This window comes from Molossus molossus, unplaced genomic scaffold (genome assembly GCF_014108415.1).
Source record: "Molossus molossus isolate mMolMol1 unplaced genomic scaffold, mMolMol1.p scaffold_m16_p_1, whole genome shotgun sequence".
NCBI classification, from domain to species: Eukaryota; Metazoa; Chordata; class Mammalia; order Chiroptera; family Molossidae; genus Molossus; species Molossus molossus.
The window spans coordinates 79537464-79556709 of record NW_023425344.1 but is presented as its reverse complement, the minus strand read 5'-3'; the positions used below and the strand labels follow the sequence as shown (position 1 = coordinate 79556709).

The 19246-nt window shown below is 40.7% G+C and overlaps 1 protein-coding gene across 2 annotated transcripts in view; it reads left to right on the top strand.

Annotated features, from left to right (window-relative positions):
- Positions 1–525: 525 nt before the first annotated feature.
- Positions 526–19246, top strand: part of PPP3CA (protein phosphatase 3 catalytic subunit alpha) — a 315724-nt gene continuing 297003 nt past the window's right edge. For both annotated transcript variants that reach the window (XM_036269387.1, XM_036269396.1), the window contains exon 1: positions 526–1313. In XM_036269387.1, the coding sequence (XP_036125280.1) occupies positions 1256–1313 (58 nt within the window). In that variant the 5' untranslated portion in view covers positions 526–1255. The remainder of the gene's footprint in view (positions 1314–19246) is intronic.

Here is a 19246-nt window from a genome sequence, read left to right as displayed (position 1 = left end):
GCCACGCACACACCCGGAGACACCCTCTGCACTGGGGTACTCACACAGCCGCTTAGCCCCGCCGCCTAGGCACGGTTACCAAGCGGCGCGGGGTGTGTGCGGGGTCCAGGAGCGGGAGCCCAGTGGGGCAGGGTGGCTCAGTCGAGCCCCTCTCCGCCCAGCCGTGACCCCCGCCCATTCTCTTTCCCCAATCCCGGCCTGCCGGCCACAGTGACACCTGAGCAGGGACTGAGCGGTAGAGGCGGCAGGCCCGCCGGACTGGCAGCTGGGAGAAAACAGAGCGGGGGGCGGGACTGCGAGAAGTGGGAGGCGGGCGGAACCGGGAGGCCGCTACCTGGCATAGAGTGACGCGCACGCCAGCCAATAAACGCCCACAGCTACGACGTCGGGGCGGAGAGCCGGAGGCGGGCTCCGCGCGGAGGAGGAGGCTGATCGGGCCCTAGAGGAGGGGGCCGGGAGGAGGAAGGGGAGGAGGCGGAGGCGGGCGCGGTGGCGGCGGAGGAGGCGGCGGCGGAGGAGGAGGGTAGGTTGCGCCTGGGACTGTGTCTGCCGAGCTCCACGGCTCTGCCTGTGTGAGTGAAGGAGCGGCGCGGGGAGTCAGGGGCCAGCGCGGCGGCGGGACGTGTACGGCGGCCGCGGACCTGCTGCGGCGCTCGGTGTGGGGAAGCAGCGGCAGGGACAGCGACAGCGCGGCAGCAGCGGCAGCGGCAGCGGCAGCAGCAGCAGCAGCGGCAGCGGCAGCAGCAGCGGCGGGCGCCTCTCCGCCGCCGGGGACGCCGAGGCGCGGTTGGTGGCACTGACATCCACGGCCCTGCCTCTCCTCCCTCGCCCCCGGCCCTCCCCATGTGATCGGTCTTAATCCCGGCAGTGTGCGCGCGTGGGGCTCCATTCCGCGGTGCCCGGTCTCCGTGCCAGGGTGGGTGCTCGTGTGTGCGCTTCTCCTCCCCATCCCCCTTCCCCAAGAATAAAAGAACCGAGAGGCGTGCTTGGAAAATAAATAAATAACCACCACACACGCGTGCCGGGACCGGAGTCGGCGGGGCTGGCGGCAGCGGCGGAGGAGTGAAGGCGGCGGCAGAGAAGGAGGAGGAAGAGGGACGCGCGGAGAAGGCAGTAACTTTAAAGCCAGCTCAGAACCCAGACCTCCAGCGGAGCGGTTTGCAGCGCGGCGGCGCTGAGTGTCTGGCCCGCCGGTCCGGTCGGGGTGTGCAGTAGGACGGACGAACAGCGCGTCGCTGTCCCCCGGCGGCTGGAGATGTCCGAGCCCAAGGCAATTGATCCCAAGTTGTCGACGACCGACAGGGTGGTGAAAGGTAAGCGGCGCGCCGCGGTCGTCCGGGTGCACCGTGTGCCGCAGGCACCCGGGCGGCTCGCCTCCCCTCCCCCGCCCCGGGTCCTCTCCCTGCTCCAGCCACGGACCTTCTAGGATATTGTGCAACCCTTGCCCCCCTCTCGCGCGCGCCCTTCCCCCACGCCTCCCTTCCAGGCTCACTTGGGGCATTTTTATTTACGGGGGCGTCAGTTGGCAAATGGCTGAGCTTTGGGGAGGCGGCCGCGGGGGTGGCGATGGCGAGAGGGGGCGCCCAGGGGGTGGTTGCTGGCGGGGTGTAGCTGCTGTGACAGAAATAGGAAGTGGGTGGCTGCTCACTGACTTGCACGGGATCGGGTGTATGGTTTTCTTTTGCATAGGGAGGGGTGATTTATGGCTTTTAAAAAATTAATATGGCATTTTTATATGGCCGTGGCTTTCCACAGACTGCCTGGCTCGGGCTGGGGTTCTCTCGGAGCTCCATTGCAGCAATTCCCTCCGCGCCCCCTCCCCCTCCCCCTGGAAGGGCCTGCACAGGACTCGCGAGAGAGCGGGAGAGCGTGGGGGGAGCCCGGCGCTGCCTTCCGCGCGGGGCGGGGGCGGCCGCAGGGAGAGGGGGTGGTGTAGGGGACGCGCGGGGGCGCAGGAGGCGGGGAACAACCCGAGAGTCCCACCGTCGCTGCCCCGGGATTCCCCCACAGGCCCGGAGAAAGGCGCTTCTCCAACCTCCCTCGCCACCCCCAGCCTTCCCCCGCCGACCTGTCATTGCTCTTGAATGGTTCCTCTCTGGATCACACCTCCCTAGTGGTGAACTCGCCTCGCTTGCTTCCTCAGTGCCCCTGTCACCCCCTTTTTAATGGGCTGTTTGGTTCTCCCAGAGCCCGGGATCCTATGCTCCTTGCGGGGAAGGCTCTGGGATTTCTGGCAAAGAGAAGCTGGGATGCATGGGCTGAGGAAGGGGAGAGGTAGTCTCCTCTATCGCACGGGGGAATCCCTCCGCCCTCCTTGTGTTCCTTGGTGGAGTCGGGGAGGAACCATCCTAGGAATCCTGGAAGGGTGATAGAACAGAGCAGATCCGCAAGGATTAAGTAGTATCCCTCATTCCTGGGGTCAGAATGCAGAGCAAAGCACGGTTGGGCGTGGGCTAGGCGCAGAGCGGGCCTCTGAAATTGGAAACAACGTTGGTGTGTGTGTGTGTGTGTGTGTGTGTGTGTGTGTGTGGTGTAGAACAGAGATAGGCTCTTATGTGGCCAGAGCTTGCAAGTAGAGTGAAGGCAATAAAGTCATTTGCATCATGAGCCCTTAGGTGAAGTAATCCAGCAGCCTAAAGACCATGAAAACAGAAGTCATTGGGGCTTCAGAATTGTTCATTGCTTCATTCAGGTTTGCTCAGTTTTGAAACTTGTGTGTGATGATGGGGGAAATTGTGGTCTCTTTTATAAGAAAAAGAGAAGACAATATTTTTTATTTTGGTTATATTACAATCATTCCTGCTTCAGTTTAGTATTCACAGACCCATCAAAATAAGGAGATACCTGAAAAATTACTGGTACTAGGACCACAGATGCACAGCTATTCTTTCTGCAGGCATGGTTTCTCCTGTAAACAGTCGATTCAGATTCATTCAGGAGAACTATGTTTGTATTAAGGCTTTCTGTTGACATTTAAAAACAATTAAGACCTTTTGCTACAATATCAGAGAATAACAAATATTTCCCTAATGCATGAAGTTTAGGATAACTCCAGTGTGTATGCTAAGATTACCTGTTTTCAGTTAATATAAAGCCTGCAATTTAAATGTTAGCAGTAAACGTGTCAGCAATTAAAAAATACTTATGTGCACGCACATAACACCACATTTCCTATTTTAAATCACATAATGTGGATTCTAAATGTAAGTGTAAAATTGTCAGCAAATGAAGAATATGAAAATGGTTGTTCATACTTTCAGGCTTGGTGTCTTTACCAGTTAATATGAAAGAGCCCGCCCATTCAACCATTCCTTGGCTGTTTTGTCTTTTTTTTCAATGCTATATTATATATATTATTGTAAATAAAGCTTATCATTATAAGTACACACACTAATCCATAATTCAAAAATTCAGTTTACATATTATTGCAGAACTGAAATGCAAATGTGGGTAATAGACACAAAATAGGAAAAGTTAATTTTACATTTGTTTTGATAGGCCTCTGGATGTGAAAATTTATAGAAAAAAGTTTTATTGGCGAATCCTGATTTTTAAGGTGGATACACTGCCTCTGTTTCTCTTATACTTTCTTACAGACTTTATATTGTAGGCTTAAAAGGCAGTAGAAAATGTTGGATTCAACATTTTGTCATACGAATGATTTTTACAATTATTTGAGATGATCATCTATTTTGATGATCAGTATACCATGAAATAGCAGTTCCCCTGAATATGTATACAGATGCTTAGTGAGTGCAAAGGACATGTATGATGAATGGAAAACATTACCCAACAATTTTTCATATTTATAAAAATTAGGAAAGCTCACAAAACATGACTTTACTCTAAATTTTGCTAAAACTTCATCTCAGTGATCTAAGATTGACTTACTTATTTTTTAATGCAAGAACGGAATTAACAAAATAGACCCAGAGACATAGAACTAGGGTTCAGACTGACAAACTTCAGAGGAGGGAGTGGGGGGTGGGGTGGTGGAAGGAAGAGATAAACCAAAGAACTTACGCATATAAACATAACCAATGGACATAGACAACAGTGCTGGGGTGGGGGGTGTCAGTGGGGGAAAAAGGAACAACACCTATAACAAAAATACATTAATTAAATTAATAATAAAAAAGTTAAAATGAAAAAAAGAACAAAAATAATACAAATAAAATAATAGAGACTGGAGGGCCCTCTTATCAGGTATGGCAAAAAAAAAAACAAAAAACAAAAAAGAATGGGATTATCCTTGAGGAAATTTCTGTGCTCCCTAAGCTTTCTCTCCTTTTACCAAATGCAGTTACAGGTATTTGCTTACATAGAGAAATAAGAGGTATTTGGATCTTTATTACCATGGTGTGCCATGGCATTTGTTTACAGTTACCTTCATTAGTGTGATCTGTTTTTTGTTGTATAACAAACTGCTATTTACAAATAAAGCTGTGCTTGTGGTTGTGTTTGTAATAGTATGATTCTCTTGATTTATACTTCCAGAATGCAACTTTAGAAAGATAGGTTGAGTTTAAGTTTCAATTAACTATAATTTTTTAGGTTTGCAGCACCTTCTGGAGTTTGTTCAGGTACCCTTATCAGTTTCCTAAGCCTTACAAATAAAAGGAGATGAACGGCAGCTTGGAAATGAAAAGCATTCATTTTAAATTACCTTGAAAAAGTTACTGCATTTAGCAAAACTACCGATGTCATTTAGATTATTCTTGGATATAAAAAAAAAGGAAAGTATAAAAATTCAGAGAAAACATTTTGGTAATGACATTTGTTGGAAATCAGAATAATTCTATCCATTGTTTTACATTTTAAAAAAAGAAACATTGCATAATATAAGTCTAAAGACAGAGGGTAATAAATAGAAGAATAACTACTCCCTCCTTCGCCCCCTCCCATACACACCCAATAGTCTGGTTTTTCTCTGTAGTGATACTTCACAGGCCTTTTTCCAAACTTGAGCTTCTCTTCATTTCTCCCTTTGTGTTCCTGCCTTTAACTCCTAGTGTGGCCTTAACACTCCCTGCTGGCAGTAGAACTTTGCTACATGACAGTTAAATGCTTAGAGGAAATTAAACTGTATGTGATGAGTGAATACACTGCTTTGTTTCATCTCTTGCCCTTCCCTCTGTTCCCAAATCCAGGTATTCTGTAGGGTCTTGTACCTGAACTGATTTTAATGGTATAAATTCCAGATATCATGGCAGGTTGTTGAGGGGTAAATTCCTGGGAAGACTTTTAGGGAATGTCTCAAAAACTCTAGGTAGGGCACTCTTGTGCTTTGTGTCATATTGCTTTTGGCTGAGGGGAATCCAAAAAAGGTGGCTATCTTTCTGTGTATTTTCAGCTTATGTACTTTTTGTGCAGACAAAATATACATAGGGAAGTTCTGGGAAGATATCTAAGATCATATAAGCAAGCAGATGGTAACTAAGTAAAATATTAAGTAAGCAAGAATTCAAGCCACCCATTTTCTTGCTGAGTGAGATTGGTAATATTGCTTTAAAAGAAAACAAAAATATGGAGTATTAAACAATGCTATTTTTCTGCAGTTGTCAAAAGAACTTATTGCAAATTTATTTTACTGACGTTTGTTGCTGACAGTTGAGTTATTTCATGTATCTGGTTTTCCATTTGAGTATAGTAAAACCTCATTAATTCAGGGTCATTAATTGAAATTTAACTGTGATTAAATGTCTGTTTGGTGGCTGAAGATTACATTAGCAGTGGAAGTGAAGAAAGGGGTCTGCTAATCTAATACTATAAACAACAGGATTTGGGCATGGTTAATATACTTGATAACAAATTCTTTTCAGGACTTAGTGAACAGCGTGCAAATTAATGCTGTTAATTACAAATTCGATTGATCTATTCATAAATATAACACATGTGCATTGTTTTCAAGACATTCTGTAAACATAGGCTTAAGGCAATAGTTGAGACTGGGATTCAGGGAACTTCTAATGATTCTAGACGTCATGAAATAGAAAAATTAACATTTTAAAAATAATAGTTTTGGGGAACTGTGGGGAAGAACCATAGTTCTTTAAATGAGCTCTATTTGAAGACATCCAGTTAAAATGTGAAAAAAGTAATATGTTAGAATCTAGTTAGAAGTTTAAAATTTGTTTATATTAGTTTAAAAATATACTTTTTAGAATTGAGGGATCACTCCTGGCCCTGGTGAAGGCGCATGTGGGAGGCAACCAGTGATGTGCCTTTTTTACATTGATGTTTCTCTCTCTCCCCCCCCCCCCCACTCCCTCCCTCCTTTCAACTCTCTCTAAGAAAATCACTGGAAAAAAAATATCCTCGGGTGAGGATTAACAACAAAAAAACCTTTTAAAAATTTGTTTTGTTTCTCTCTGAACTGTTTGTATTTGTAATTTTAGAGATGAAATATGACTTTGGTGTACTGTGCATTTATAACTTTTATAATTGACCTTTTATGCTTTTTAAAATCTTTTTCTTGTGTGTCACCCATGTATAAAGTTGAAACTAATTATGAAACCAAATAAAGAAACCATTTAGAGTGACCTCATTGGAAAGCAGCATTTTCTAGACATACTCTCTTTTTAGCAAACCCAGTTAAATTACCTTTCTGAAAGTAGGGAACAGACTGACAAACCTCAGAGGGAAGAGGAGTAGGGGGTTGGAAGAGATAAACCAAAGAACTTATATGCACATATGTGTAACCAGTGGACACCGACAACAGAGTGGTGAAGGTAGGGAGGGCAGGAGCAGGGAGGAAAGTGTCAGTGAGGAAAAAAAGGAGGGACATCTGCAATCCTTAAAACAATAAAGATGCAGTTTTTTAAAATTACCTTTTTGAAAGCTTTCTAAAGATATTGTATACTTCTAGGACTATAAAGAAAGAGGATGATTCATGATATGGACCTTTTATAAATTCTAAAAATGTATTTATTTCCAATAACATTCTGGTATAGCATTCTCTTGCTATTCAAGAGGTAAATAGTGAGATTTTGAATTACAGCTTTCTATAATTCCATTAATATATATTATAACATCATGGGCTACTTTCCCCATACGTAAAAGGGCAATAATTGCACTCCCCATACTTGTAAAAATCAGAGGATCGTCATTTGGTTTTTGAGAACATGAATGGTTACATTTGTCCCACTTGCCTGGGAATGGCAATTCAGTCACCACTGATACAAAACTATAAATGACAATGTGCTCATGTATTTTCAGGGTCACTCAAGAATAGTCAGAGCCATTAATATTGAAGTTCATGAATAGTTTGGGTCTACAACAGTAGTGTGTGGTGACACTTATTTTATAGTTGAAAAAATGGAGAATAGCTAGAAAGGTCAATCATAGGTGGGACTAGAATGCAGGTAAGTGTAAGCAAATTCTTTAGTAAAGATGCTCTTCTTGAAAATCTGGTTGAAATGATCATTTCTTTTGGTATATTTGAAATACCACTTTTTAAAAAATTGTGCTTTGCTGAATTACTAGCTATATATGTAAAACCGTTTTATTAGGAGAAGAAACTTTTCTATATTTAGCAGAACTATAAATTCTAATGATAAATGTAATAATCTGGTTTGATCTTGGAAGGAGCTTTGCTAAAACTGTTAAGCATTGTTTCCTATTTAGGTAAATATATACACAGAAATAGAAATAGTATACTTTCCTCTTAAGGAGTTGTTATTTACTATAATTTTGAAGGGTATCATTATAATGCTCTATGTCTGAATTATAATGACCCACACTGTTATTCTGGTTTGAGGAATTTGTTAATTTCTAGCAAAAATTCAAGCAAAAATATCAGCCAGTGCTTCTTAGGTATTCTACTACTTTTTTATTTATTGATTTTAAAGAGAGAGAGGAAGGTGGGTGGGTGTCAAGAGTGGGGAGAGAGATTTGTTGTTCCACTTATTTATGCATTCACTGGTTGCATCTTGTGTATACTCTGACTCAAGATTGAACCCACAACTTTGTAGTATCAGCACTCGAAACTGAGCTACCTGGCAAGGGCTCCACTTCTCTTTTAAAATACAGTCATCAGCTGGAAATGATGTAAGCACTGAAACAGGATTTTGACTTGTAAATTCTTTAGTAGGTTTGACATTTTCAGCATTTTTAACCCATTTTATTCTGTAATATTTTCACCTATATTCATACAGGCTGTATTCATTGATAAGCCATCAATTATATTTCATATATTTCAAATAAAACATTTCATATTTCTCCATGGTTAGGTGTTCTGAATAATGTCTTAAATAGGTGGACTATCAACCTGAGGATGTAGACCTATTGCTGGGAGCTCAAATCCATTTTATAAATGTACACTCGGGTAGTAGAAGTCTTAGATACTAAAAAAATACAAACCCTGACTGAGGAAGCAGTGATCAGTTATTAAGGTATTACATTTTTGGAATAAGATGGGCTCTTATTGAGACCAGCATAGAGAGGAATAGAACTTTTTGGTTTTCTTCTTTTTATTCCTCTAATCCATGCTTTTGCCTCACAGAAAACTGTATTATGACTTTATTTTAAAAGCCTATTTGATTTTCTATGAACTTTCTATATCTTGCAACTGGAAATTCTGCACATGCCTGCCAAGAGCAAAACAAACAGATATCAGAGATTTGTGTTAACAGCTGCCTTCAGATTATGACATACCACCCTACAGTGTTGTCAATTTCATGTACTTCCTACAGTTAAAAAACTAGAATGACAGTTGATGTTCAAAGACAGAGTTTTATTCATATGGAGCTAAATCTAAAACAGTTTCATGAAATCTAAAATTAAAATATTTAGAGAGTTGTTCTACATTGATTGAATACCCCAGTTTTTCTTTTTGGGGGAGGAGCTACTACTTCTGATATAAAGTGTTTGTCTGTATGTAGCATTAGAATGTTTTGGAAATTCTAGTATGTCAGTATCTAAAACCCTCTTTCTTTGTTTACATCTCAATTTGTCATTTTCTGTAATGCTTTTGTAATCTAGCCATACTCTTTTTATGTCTCCCAGATTGCTGCATATACTTGGAAGTTACATAACATTTTTTGTTAATATGTGTATTCAAAATTTTTGTTTGAGAAATATGGTCATTGAACCTGTAGTGTCTAGCTTGATGCCTTGTTATTATGCCCTGCATAAATTCTTACTGAATGATCTGGGCATTGCAGAATTCTCCCATGCCTCCTGAAACAATACGTGGAGAAAAATTATGTTTACTTTGAATGTGTTATATTAAGTTATGATTATTTGTAAATGGTTCTACATGGTGACTGGTCACCTGCTTCCTTCTCCAGCCATATTAGGGAGTGGAGTATGAGAAGGAGACATTAAAAGGGTGACAAAATTTGATTGAGAGCAGTTTTGTTACTTGGTCATTTGGACTGTCATTGTGCCAGTTGAATTTAAAGGGCTAAATCCTCTTCAGCGTAGCATATTAGCTTGAACTTGAAAGACTTTCTTTCAATTTTGTTGTTTATTTCCCCTTAGGCGGATCAATTTTTGACAAGTGGGAAAAGATACAGTAATCATTTAATGTTTGATTTATTGGGTGATGTATGTATTTTAATTATTGTCCAGACTTGGACTTGAAGAGAAAATGCCCTGGTAAATTTCATGAAAAAACAAAACAAATCAAATAAAACCCTCTTCTTTTGTTTACATCTAAATTTATTATATTCTGTAATGCTTTTATAACTGCGGCCTTCTCCCACATAACCTCCTGGCCCCCAAAACATCATTAGATGCCATGAGAAGTTAAAAAAAAAAAGTAGCACCAGTTTTGCTGACACCTTATATTCTCCTATGTGGGCTTTAAGCCATCCCTTGACATATGTTTTTAAACATCTTATAAGCTGTCCCATTTTATCAAATTAAAAACACAATACAGTCTCTTAAAATGACAGAATCTGAGTCAGGACTTCAGGTTTGCATTATTATTGTTATTATTTTAGCTTTTTACAAAGAAATTACAATTTTCAAAAAAATTAAACCTGACACTGTTGGTCTGTTATGCAAATTTAATGCTAAATAAATTAAAGTGCAGGGATACCTTCTCTGTGTGGGTCTGATTATTTGCATGATAACAGTTTTCATTATTTAATTCTCATTATTCAAGCTGTTCAAATGTCACCTCTTCTGGAACTCACATGTCTTGATACCTTCAGTTGGAGTAAAGAGACTCAAGTTCTTCATTCTCTCAGACACCTTGAATAGAGCATGTTGCTGTGACTGTTTACCTGTCTGCCTCTCCTCTCCAGGAAGTGGAGAGCTCAGGAGAGTGGGATCTGGTTCCATTTCTCTTTTTATTTTTAGACCTAGCACAGTGCCAACTCTAGAATAGACATTTTAAAAGAAATTCTTGGGTGGATATGTTTTATTGACTTTAGAAGGAGAGGAAGTGGGGAGAGAGAGGGAGAAAGAAAACTTCAGTGTGAGAGAGAAACATCGATCTTTTGCCTCCTATATGAGATTGGAATTAGGGATTGGTCCACTGGGGATTGAACTGGCAACCTAGCTATGTGCTCGAACCACAACCTCTTGGTGTATGGGATAAAGCTCCAACTAACTGAGCCACCCAGCTGGGGCGGTAGAATAGGCATTTGAAACATGGTTGTTAAGTGAATGAAGTAATAGATAAAGGGTAAGAGGGATTTAAATTTCTCAACTATTGGTTTCTTTTCTATTTTGAAATTTTGTGGAATTTAAATCATAGGCAGTTCACAAACATCTGATGAGTTTCTTGATTTGTAAGTGCCAATCCTATAGAAGGATTTTTTTCAGGAGTTTTGAAATGCTCAGTTTCATTAATTGAAATTGTTTTCTTGCCTAAAATAGCAGGAGTGGCTTACACAAGGGAGTGCTTGGTTTTCCGTGGGTCAGTGTCATTGAAAGGGTGTATAGGTCAGTCTTCTCAAAGGTGGGCAATGTTCTTTTTCTCAGGAAGACTTGTGGTGACACCAGGTTGTGTGTGTGTGTGTGGGGGGGGGGTAGCTGTTATGACAAGCATCTGGGAGGCCCAGATTGAATTTCACAGTTATATTTCTTATTTAGAGAAATGTGCAAATGAAAATGAATAAAAGTTAATAAATTTAGGAATCAGAGATGTAAAACATACTGTAGGCCCAGATATCAGATGTCTGTATAACACAAATAAAAAATCTTTAAGCCCATTGCATGAGTACAAGCTGCTTGTGAGTCAGCTCCCTGGATGGCAGGTCTACATGGTAAATGTTTTGAGAAAAGCCAGCCCTGGGGTGATATCAGCGGGAGGCAGGTATGCCAAGGCACCTGCTCTTAGCCGGATTCTCACAGAGGACCATTGGCCCTGCCCTGGCCCAGACTTGCTTGTATGGCCTCTGTTGAAGCACACCAGCCAAGGCCAAGCTCTGGTTTATGGGCCAGGATTTCACCTGTCTTCTTTGTGCAAAAATATTTTTATTTCAAGGAGTTGAAGACTAGGGGAAGTTTAGTGTTCTACATAAAATCTTACTATTGTCAACTTCTGTTACTTTGCATTCAGCAACCTGGAGGAAATGTCTCTGAAGCTCTTACCTTTGATCAAAAATCCACTTCAGTATTCTGTCTCATTCACATGCACTTCCAGAAACGGATGTGGAAAATTCAGAGTATGTTAAAAAAAGAAAAAAAATGTCCCCCTCCCCGAGATTAAAGAACTTTAAATTGCAACAGCAACTGAGAGATCATTCAGTCCTAACAAGTAAAGATTGAGTGGCGATGTCACTGGATTTCAAGTATAAGAAATCTTTCACCAAGGATCACATACAGAAATGTCCATCACCACTATCAACTGAATAATAGAAAACACTGTTTGGATGCATAAGGGATTTAAGTGAAAAATTTTTTTTTTTTTAAACCAGTCAAGGGCATTTGACCTTGGAGTGAATTGTAGGGATCTTCTGAATGGAGGGAATCATGATCCTCATTTATTTGATTTGTAAATGTAATCTATATCTAAAATTATGAAATTTTGAAGGTGGAAGAAACCTTTTGTCTGAGCCTAAGCAAAACAAAACAAATCAGACTCTTAGAATTGGAAGGTGCACCAGAAGTCTAGCTCAGGCCATACCCAGTGTGGAGCCCCCTGACCAGCCTCCCTGATGGACAGTAATCCCACTGCTGCGTGAACATATTTACTGGGAAGAAGTTCTCTGCTTCCTAAGACTTCCTCTTCATCTTGGCCATTTCTGCTTGCAGAATGTTTGCTTACGAGTGACCTCCATCTGACGCTCTGACTTACACATTTACTGTTCCTACCGTTGCCCTAAGTGGTTCCATAAAAAGAGCTTTATGTATCTTCTACAAGAAAGCTTATTGGATAGTAACAGTAGCTTTCATGTTAAGACTTCTAGCTATTTCCCACATGACATGGGTTCTGGGTCCTTTGCCATCCAGCAGCCTTCCTTTGACACCCTGTCAGATTGTTAGGGTCACTTGAAAATGGAGAAGTGAACAAAGGTTCATCCTGACCTGCTTCCTTCTGTGGAACCGTTGGCTCCTTGGATTTGGGCGTTTCAGTACTCTTAGCCCTTCTGTGTCCTCGTGCAGACCCTGAAACTTCCTGGAACTCAAGTCCTGAACGGGTGGGCCCAGTCTGTACTTCTTCCCATGCTGTCCCTTGCTTGGATGAGGACTGCCACTGTTGGTAATACTTTTATTCCTCCTGCCCTTTCTACTGAAATTCCCTTCAATTGTATCTTCCTCTGTGGCTTTAAGGTGTCAAATACCTCATCTGCTCTATAAGTAGGAGCTTTCCAGAAAACCTGGGGAGCAGATGCATTTTAAGTGATTTTCTTTCAGGCATTGCTCTCATTTTGCTCGCTTTTATTTGTAATACAGATAAGCAATAAAGATGGCATGATAGCATGACCCATGGTGGTGACAGTGGGGTAACTGAGGACAGGACAATTCCTTTGTTTACTTTTCAGATCACACTATGAAGGCAGCTCAGCACCCCTCTTTACCAGAGCTGAACCTGTCTCTCCTGCCTGTTCTTACTTTTGGCACCCGGTCTTTGAAGGTTGTTGATAAACAGCTCCTAAGGCCATTGGATTTGGCTAACCCAGTGAGTTCAATTGTAATTTGATAACTAGCTTAAGTTTCACTGAGGCCTAAAAGAGGTCAGTCGCTTCCAACTGTGGTGTCACAACACAGTTCTGTGTTACACTCAGCTGTGAGGCATTAACAGCTACTGATAACGTACAGACGTTTTGTAAATGGCTTATTTTAAAACATCTACAGTATGTATATATGTATAAATGGGTGGATGCATGTTCAATCCTGCAGTTTTACTTTCACAGGCACTCTGTTGTGGGTTCTCATGCAGGAGAGAGAGGAATGGAGCTGGAGCTGTCATGGTGGGCATTTTGCATAACTTGTCTTCTTGGCTTTACCGATCGATACACCTTCAGTCATGGTGGAATTATAACATTCTTGTAATCTGTGGCAATGTTTGCTTTATTTCCGTGAGCATTTTTGAGGATAGCTTATTAGAATCTCTATTTACACATGCTAGTGCTTTGTGCAAGTGAATGCCATGTTATGTGCATCTTGACGGGAAAAAAAAGCTGACACCTGAGATTAGAGAATACACCTGTGCTAGCCAGCTCTGTATATTGAATAGGTCTTGAAACACATAAATACCTCTGGGGATACTTCAAAGTACCCTATGAAACCTTTCTTAAACATCTCCCCGGGGCTGTGCATGAAATTCCATGATTAACTTTTTAATTTAGGATAAGATTGGCCACCTTTGATAGAAGTTTCTAAAGTAAGTGATCTTTAAAAAATAATTTAGTGAATTGACTAAAGTTTTCATTTTGTCTTTGGATGGTACTGAAGCCAGGAAAAAAACAAAAACAAAAAACAAAGCTCTATTTCAGGAGCCTTTTTGAGAGGGAACTTTCATGTCACTTTTTAAATCCATACCCCATGCTTCTTACAAGTATCACTCAATTTCCTATACTGCTCCCCTCAAGTATGATAGAATTGTAATACTGCAGTTGGTAAATGGATCAAATAATCTATTATTTCGTATGAAATGGCTGTTGAAAAAATATTGAGAAATATTATTTCCTTCATTTATCTGCCTTTTATCCTTCCATCCTGTTTCCAAATGCAAACTGCCCCCTGCTTGCCTGGCTCTGTGCTACGTTCTTGGGGCTGAAAATAAAACAGGCCCTTTCTAAAGATTACTGTCCAGCATGGGGGATGAAAGCAAATCACAATCCTAGTTGTAATTATTTTAATAGCACAAGATGCAGCATGCTGTGGAGTGCAGAAAAGGGAATGATTAACTGTCTTCATAGACTGTACTTTCACTTTTTTCTGAAAAAGTAGGTGGAACCAATATTAATTTTTTTCTGTGTGTGTATGTGAGTATGCACATTGTTAGGATGTGGGCTTATTTTTAGATGAAGGCAGCATGAAAAGTGCCGCAAAAGGAGTGAGGAGCATTTGTATCTGGAATTATATGGCTATGATAGTGTATCTGTGAGCTAGGTATATGATAGAATTGTGGGCTCTTTTTTTTTTTTTTTATCCTCACCCGAGGACATTTTTCAATATTTTGTTCAGATAGAGTGGGAAGGAGAGAAAGAGAGAGAAACACTGATGTGAAGGGACACATCAAGTAGTTGCCACCCGCACAACCCAACCAGGGCCGGGGACAAACTGCAACTGAGGTACGTGCCCTTAGCGGGAACCGAACCCGGGTCTCTCAGGACCGCAGGCCGACGCTCTAACCACTGAGCCAAACCGGCCAGGGCAGAATTGTGGGCTCTTGAAAGCAGAAGCGACTTTAACAGTTAGCTAGTTCAGCTAGCTTCCAAAAACTGTTAAATGGTTAATAAGCTCCTTCCCGCCTCCACCCCCCAGTATGCCCAGTGATTGAGAAGCAGCTTCAGATTGGGAAAGAACAAAACTTGGTTTATGGTTTGACAAAACTTGCATTTAAATTCTGCTTTTTCTGTGTGCCAGCTGAGTGTTCATGGGAAAGTCATGTAACCACCCTGAACCCATTTCTTTTTACTGGAAGTGAACATTCGTGTTACTATTGCATGGTTGTTGTAACCACAAGAGGGATTGTTACCATAAGAGGACTCAACAAGAGCCCACTTTAGGTATTATTATTTTATTATTAGACAGCTCCTTTGAAAGCACAGCTTTCTGCTCGTAGAAGTAACCTGCATTAAAGTATATACTTCCCCATCTCCTATACTGTCAAATCCATTGTAGTGTGGAGGCCTCATCATTGCTTGGGGCAGCTTGGCAGCGATCACCAGTGACTGTCTCCTGCTAGTTTCTATGATACTTCATGTGAGGGGCCACCTCTTTCTTCTTGAGACATTGTCCTCATTGACTTTTTTGGATTTCGTCTTTCTCTGACTTTTTTTTCCTCTTTATTGACTTTAGAGAGAGAGGCAGAGAAGGGTAGAGAGAGCTGAAAACATTGATGAGAGAGAACATCGATTGGCCACCTCCTGCATGCCCCCCACTGGGGACCCAGCCCACAACCTGGGCATGTACACTGACTGGGAATAAAACCAGAGACCTCTTGGTGCATGGGTCGACGTTCAACCACCAAGCCACACCGACTGGGCTGTGTTTTTTTTTTTTGCCATCTCCTCTTGACTGAGTCCTAAATGTTGATGTTCCTTTATCCCTTTGTTTGTTCAGGCAATTTTATCTCCTTATACTCAGATGATTGACTATTGTTTATTGACTGATGATAAACACATCTGTGTTTGCAACCTAGTCTTTTTTCTAGAGCTTTCAAACCTAGTGAATAGTATTTGCTGTGGACAGGTATGGTAAGGACAAAGTCGGGTGTTTGTTCTCCTATGTTTCCTATCATGGGTGATGTGACTACCATCCACGCAGTTAATTAAACCTGTCATTCAGTTCAGATCTTCTAAATGTTTTACCTAGTACTGCAGTAGCCTCCTGACAGTAATTTCTTTGCTTTCAAACTTGTCTCCTCTTATACACTAATTTTCCCAGTTTTTCAGTAGAGTGATCATTTTAAAATGAACACCTGATTGTGCTAATCCCCTATTTGGTGTTTGATCTTTTATTTTTATTGATCTGTGGGAACTCTTTATATATTATGGAATTTAACCTATATTGCATGACTTTTGAAAATATGTATAATACAGCATATTTCACATTGTTCTGAACTTATTTTAAGTCTCTAACTTATTACCATGTAAATTCCTGAGGGCAAGGAGAACATTTTTTATTCATATTTGTATTCTGAATGCTTATCTGTATTTACTCTATATAATGTTGTTTCAACTAAACTATTTAAAAGTTGCAAAGATACCTTTCATGTCTTTGTATTTGCTGTACTACCACTCATGCTTATTATGTGTCCTATTCTGTATACAACTTCTCTGATCCCCTCAGGCACAGGTGGTTACATTACTTCATATACTTGATACATTCAGTGTATCACAAACATTTGCAACAAAATATTCTTCATAACTGTTAAGTCATCCAGGGCAAGGGCTCATTTACTTCATCTCCCCAGTGGTTAGCATTGCCTAGCACATAATTTTAATCATGTTTTTTGTCACCACCAAGCACCCCACCCCCGCTAAGAAACAAATTGACTGTAAAAGATATACTTGTTCATCACAAAAGTAGAATGATACTAGTACTTTTTTTTAACCCCCTCCAGCATATACTTTTAACTAATTTAACCCAAATTGAATTGCTTTTTCTAGTACTCTTAATGTATGGAATACCTGACCTCTCATCTCCCTGGGAATTTTCATGTAAATTATAAGCCAGGTCTCCTTCACTCTGGATTTTATAATTATTTCATACAATTCTAAGCACAAATTAAAGTAACACCTTAATTTGATTTAATCATGTGTATCTCATTCTCTGGTTCTAGCCTTTTTAGATCTTTTATTTAAACATCTCTATTTTTTCTTTCTTCTTTTTATTTACTTGTCCCAATTTATGTCCTTAGTCAATCTGCACAGGCTGTTTCCTAAGCCTGGCAACCAAATGAAATTTTGGAGCCAGTCAATCTGGATGAGTGAGTTCTCAAATCCTTAGTCTATGTTCTGTATATATAACATAGGAAAATAATCCTACCAGTGTTAATAAGAAGCTTGTGGCTTCTATAGAAATGACAGAATGAACCAAAGGGAAGCGTTTGAATAATTGTCCTTGATCTTTTCCTCACCTATTCATGTATTTTCTATAGCTCTGCTTTGGAATAATACATTAAAAAAAAAAAAAGATGCTTTTTGCCTACCCTGAGATTTACTTTAAAGTTTTGTCATTTCAGGGACTAGAGGAAGTAAATTTTTTTAGGAGTAATGATCAGAGACTTGGTGTGTTTATTACTGGCATATGTCTTGGACTATGTTATTTCACACAATTACATTTGAAGGGAAACCTCTGTTAACCTTTGGTTCTCTGTCGGATCTTGCTCAAAGTAAATAAGTAATAAAATGCCTTTATATATTTTTGAGCTTTCTGATTTAAAAATGTTAATAACATTAATGTATATGCCCTGTACATGCATTACCTAATTTTATCCTTTCAGTCTGTAGCTGTGAGGCTAGAGGAGATTCAGTACCTTTCCAAGGTCACATAGTGGGCAAGTGGTGGGGCAGGTATTTGGACCTGAACAGTCTTGACTGCAGATCCTGCACTTTTACCACCATATCATTAAGTTGACGTGTACACAAGGCTAGATTCATTAGGCAGTATGTATTAACTGATAGAAAATAGATTTTATTAGAGATTTATTTTTAGATAAAATACTGTCAGTCTTGGAAATTATTTTACTCAGAACATTATTGGCCTTTTCTGTGGGAGGAAAAGCTAGCACTTCTGTGGAATAAGTATTCCTGCTTCCATTTTAGAAATGAGTAGCTGAGGCCCTGGCTGGTTTGGCTCAGCGGTTAGAGCGTCAGCCCGCAGACCAGAGAGTCTCGGATTCGGTTCCTGCTAAGGGCACGTACCTTGGTTGCAATTTGTCCCCGGCCCTGGTTGGGGTTGTGTAGGTGCCAACCAATCGATGTGTCTCTCTCATGTTGATGTTTCTTTCTCTCTCATTGATGTTTCTCTCTCCCTCTCCCTCCTCCTCTCCCTCCCGCTCTATCTGAAGATAAATGCAAAAAAAAAAAAATGTCCTTGGATGAGGATTAAAAATAAAAAGAGTAGCTGAGGCTTACAGACCATTGGACTAGACTGTAAACTAGGTTTTACTTGGCATTACTGACCTTATCACGGTATTAGGAGACAAACTAATCTAAAACATAAAAAATGCTTTATGAGTTGCATAAAAAGGGTATTTCGATTGGACCTTGAGTTTTTCCTCTAGGTTAAAACTGAGAAAAAAAGAAAAAAATCTAGTGCTAGCTATTGTATATACTGTTGGCCTTTGTTTTAGAGACTTTGCTTCTTTAAATTCATTTTTATATTTTTGTCACTAAAGCAAATAAAGGAAGCCACACATAGCTAAAGTGAAAGCCACTTCAAGGAGACGTCACATGAAACATTTTGAGGAGGGAGTTATGTGGTTTTATTGCAACATGCAAATGTGACTTGTTTTGAGATCAGAATTTTTCATTTACCACTCATAAGTGTTCTGTACGGTGACGGATGTTTAGGATGAGCCTAGTTGCACTTTCAAACTGATGTCATCATTATTTAAAAGAAAAGAGAGGTGGTTCTGACTCAGAATTCTAATGTTCTCTGAGGCAGGTGATTAGAGAAACTTACTTCTTTATTCACACGATTGCTAAACACATTTCTGAACCAACTCATTCTGGTTGGATTGACTTTGAGGAGACTTGTGGTTGTGAAGTAGTGACAGGTCAGAGGCTCAGGTGGAATGGAAGATTAGCACCCTGCATTGATTCCCTGAGTCTGTAAATTCAAGGAGCTCCAATTTCATACTGCGGCCTCTGGCTTTTCCTTGCCTCATGGCTAATACCTCTGTATGTGGGGAAATGTCTTCCCTGCTGGAATCAGTTTGGGTTCTAATTTTCCTTTCCTTTATTTTCTGTGACATTTTTTTGTGAGCCTTGGACTTCAATTATGATTTTTTTGGAATGGTTGTTTAAAGGTGTTTCTTAACACATAGAAGAAAAAAATGAATAACTTTAATTCTTAAATAGAAGTACAACTAGGGTGTTTTATTGACAGTTCTTATTTTGTTAACTTAAGTATATTGAAATGTAAGGTATTTCATGGCCTGAAAAAACAA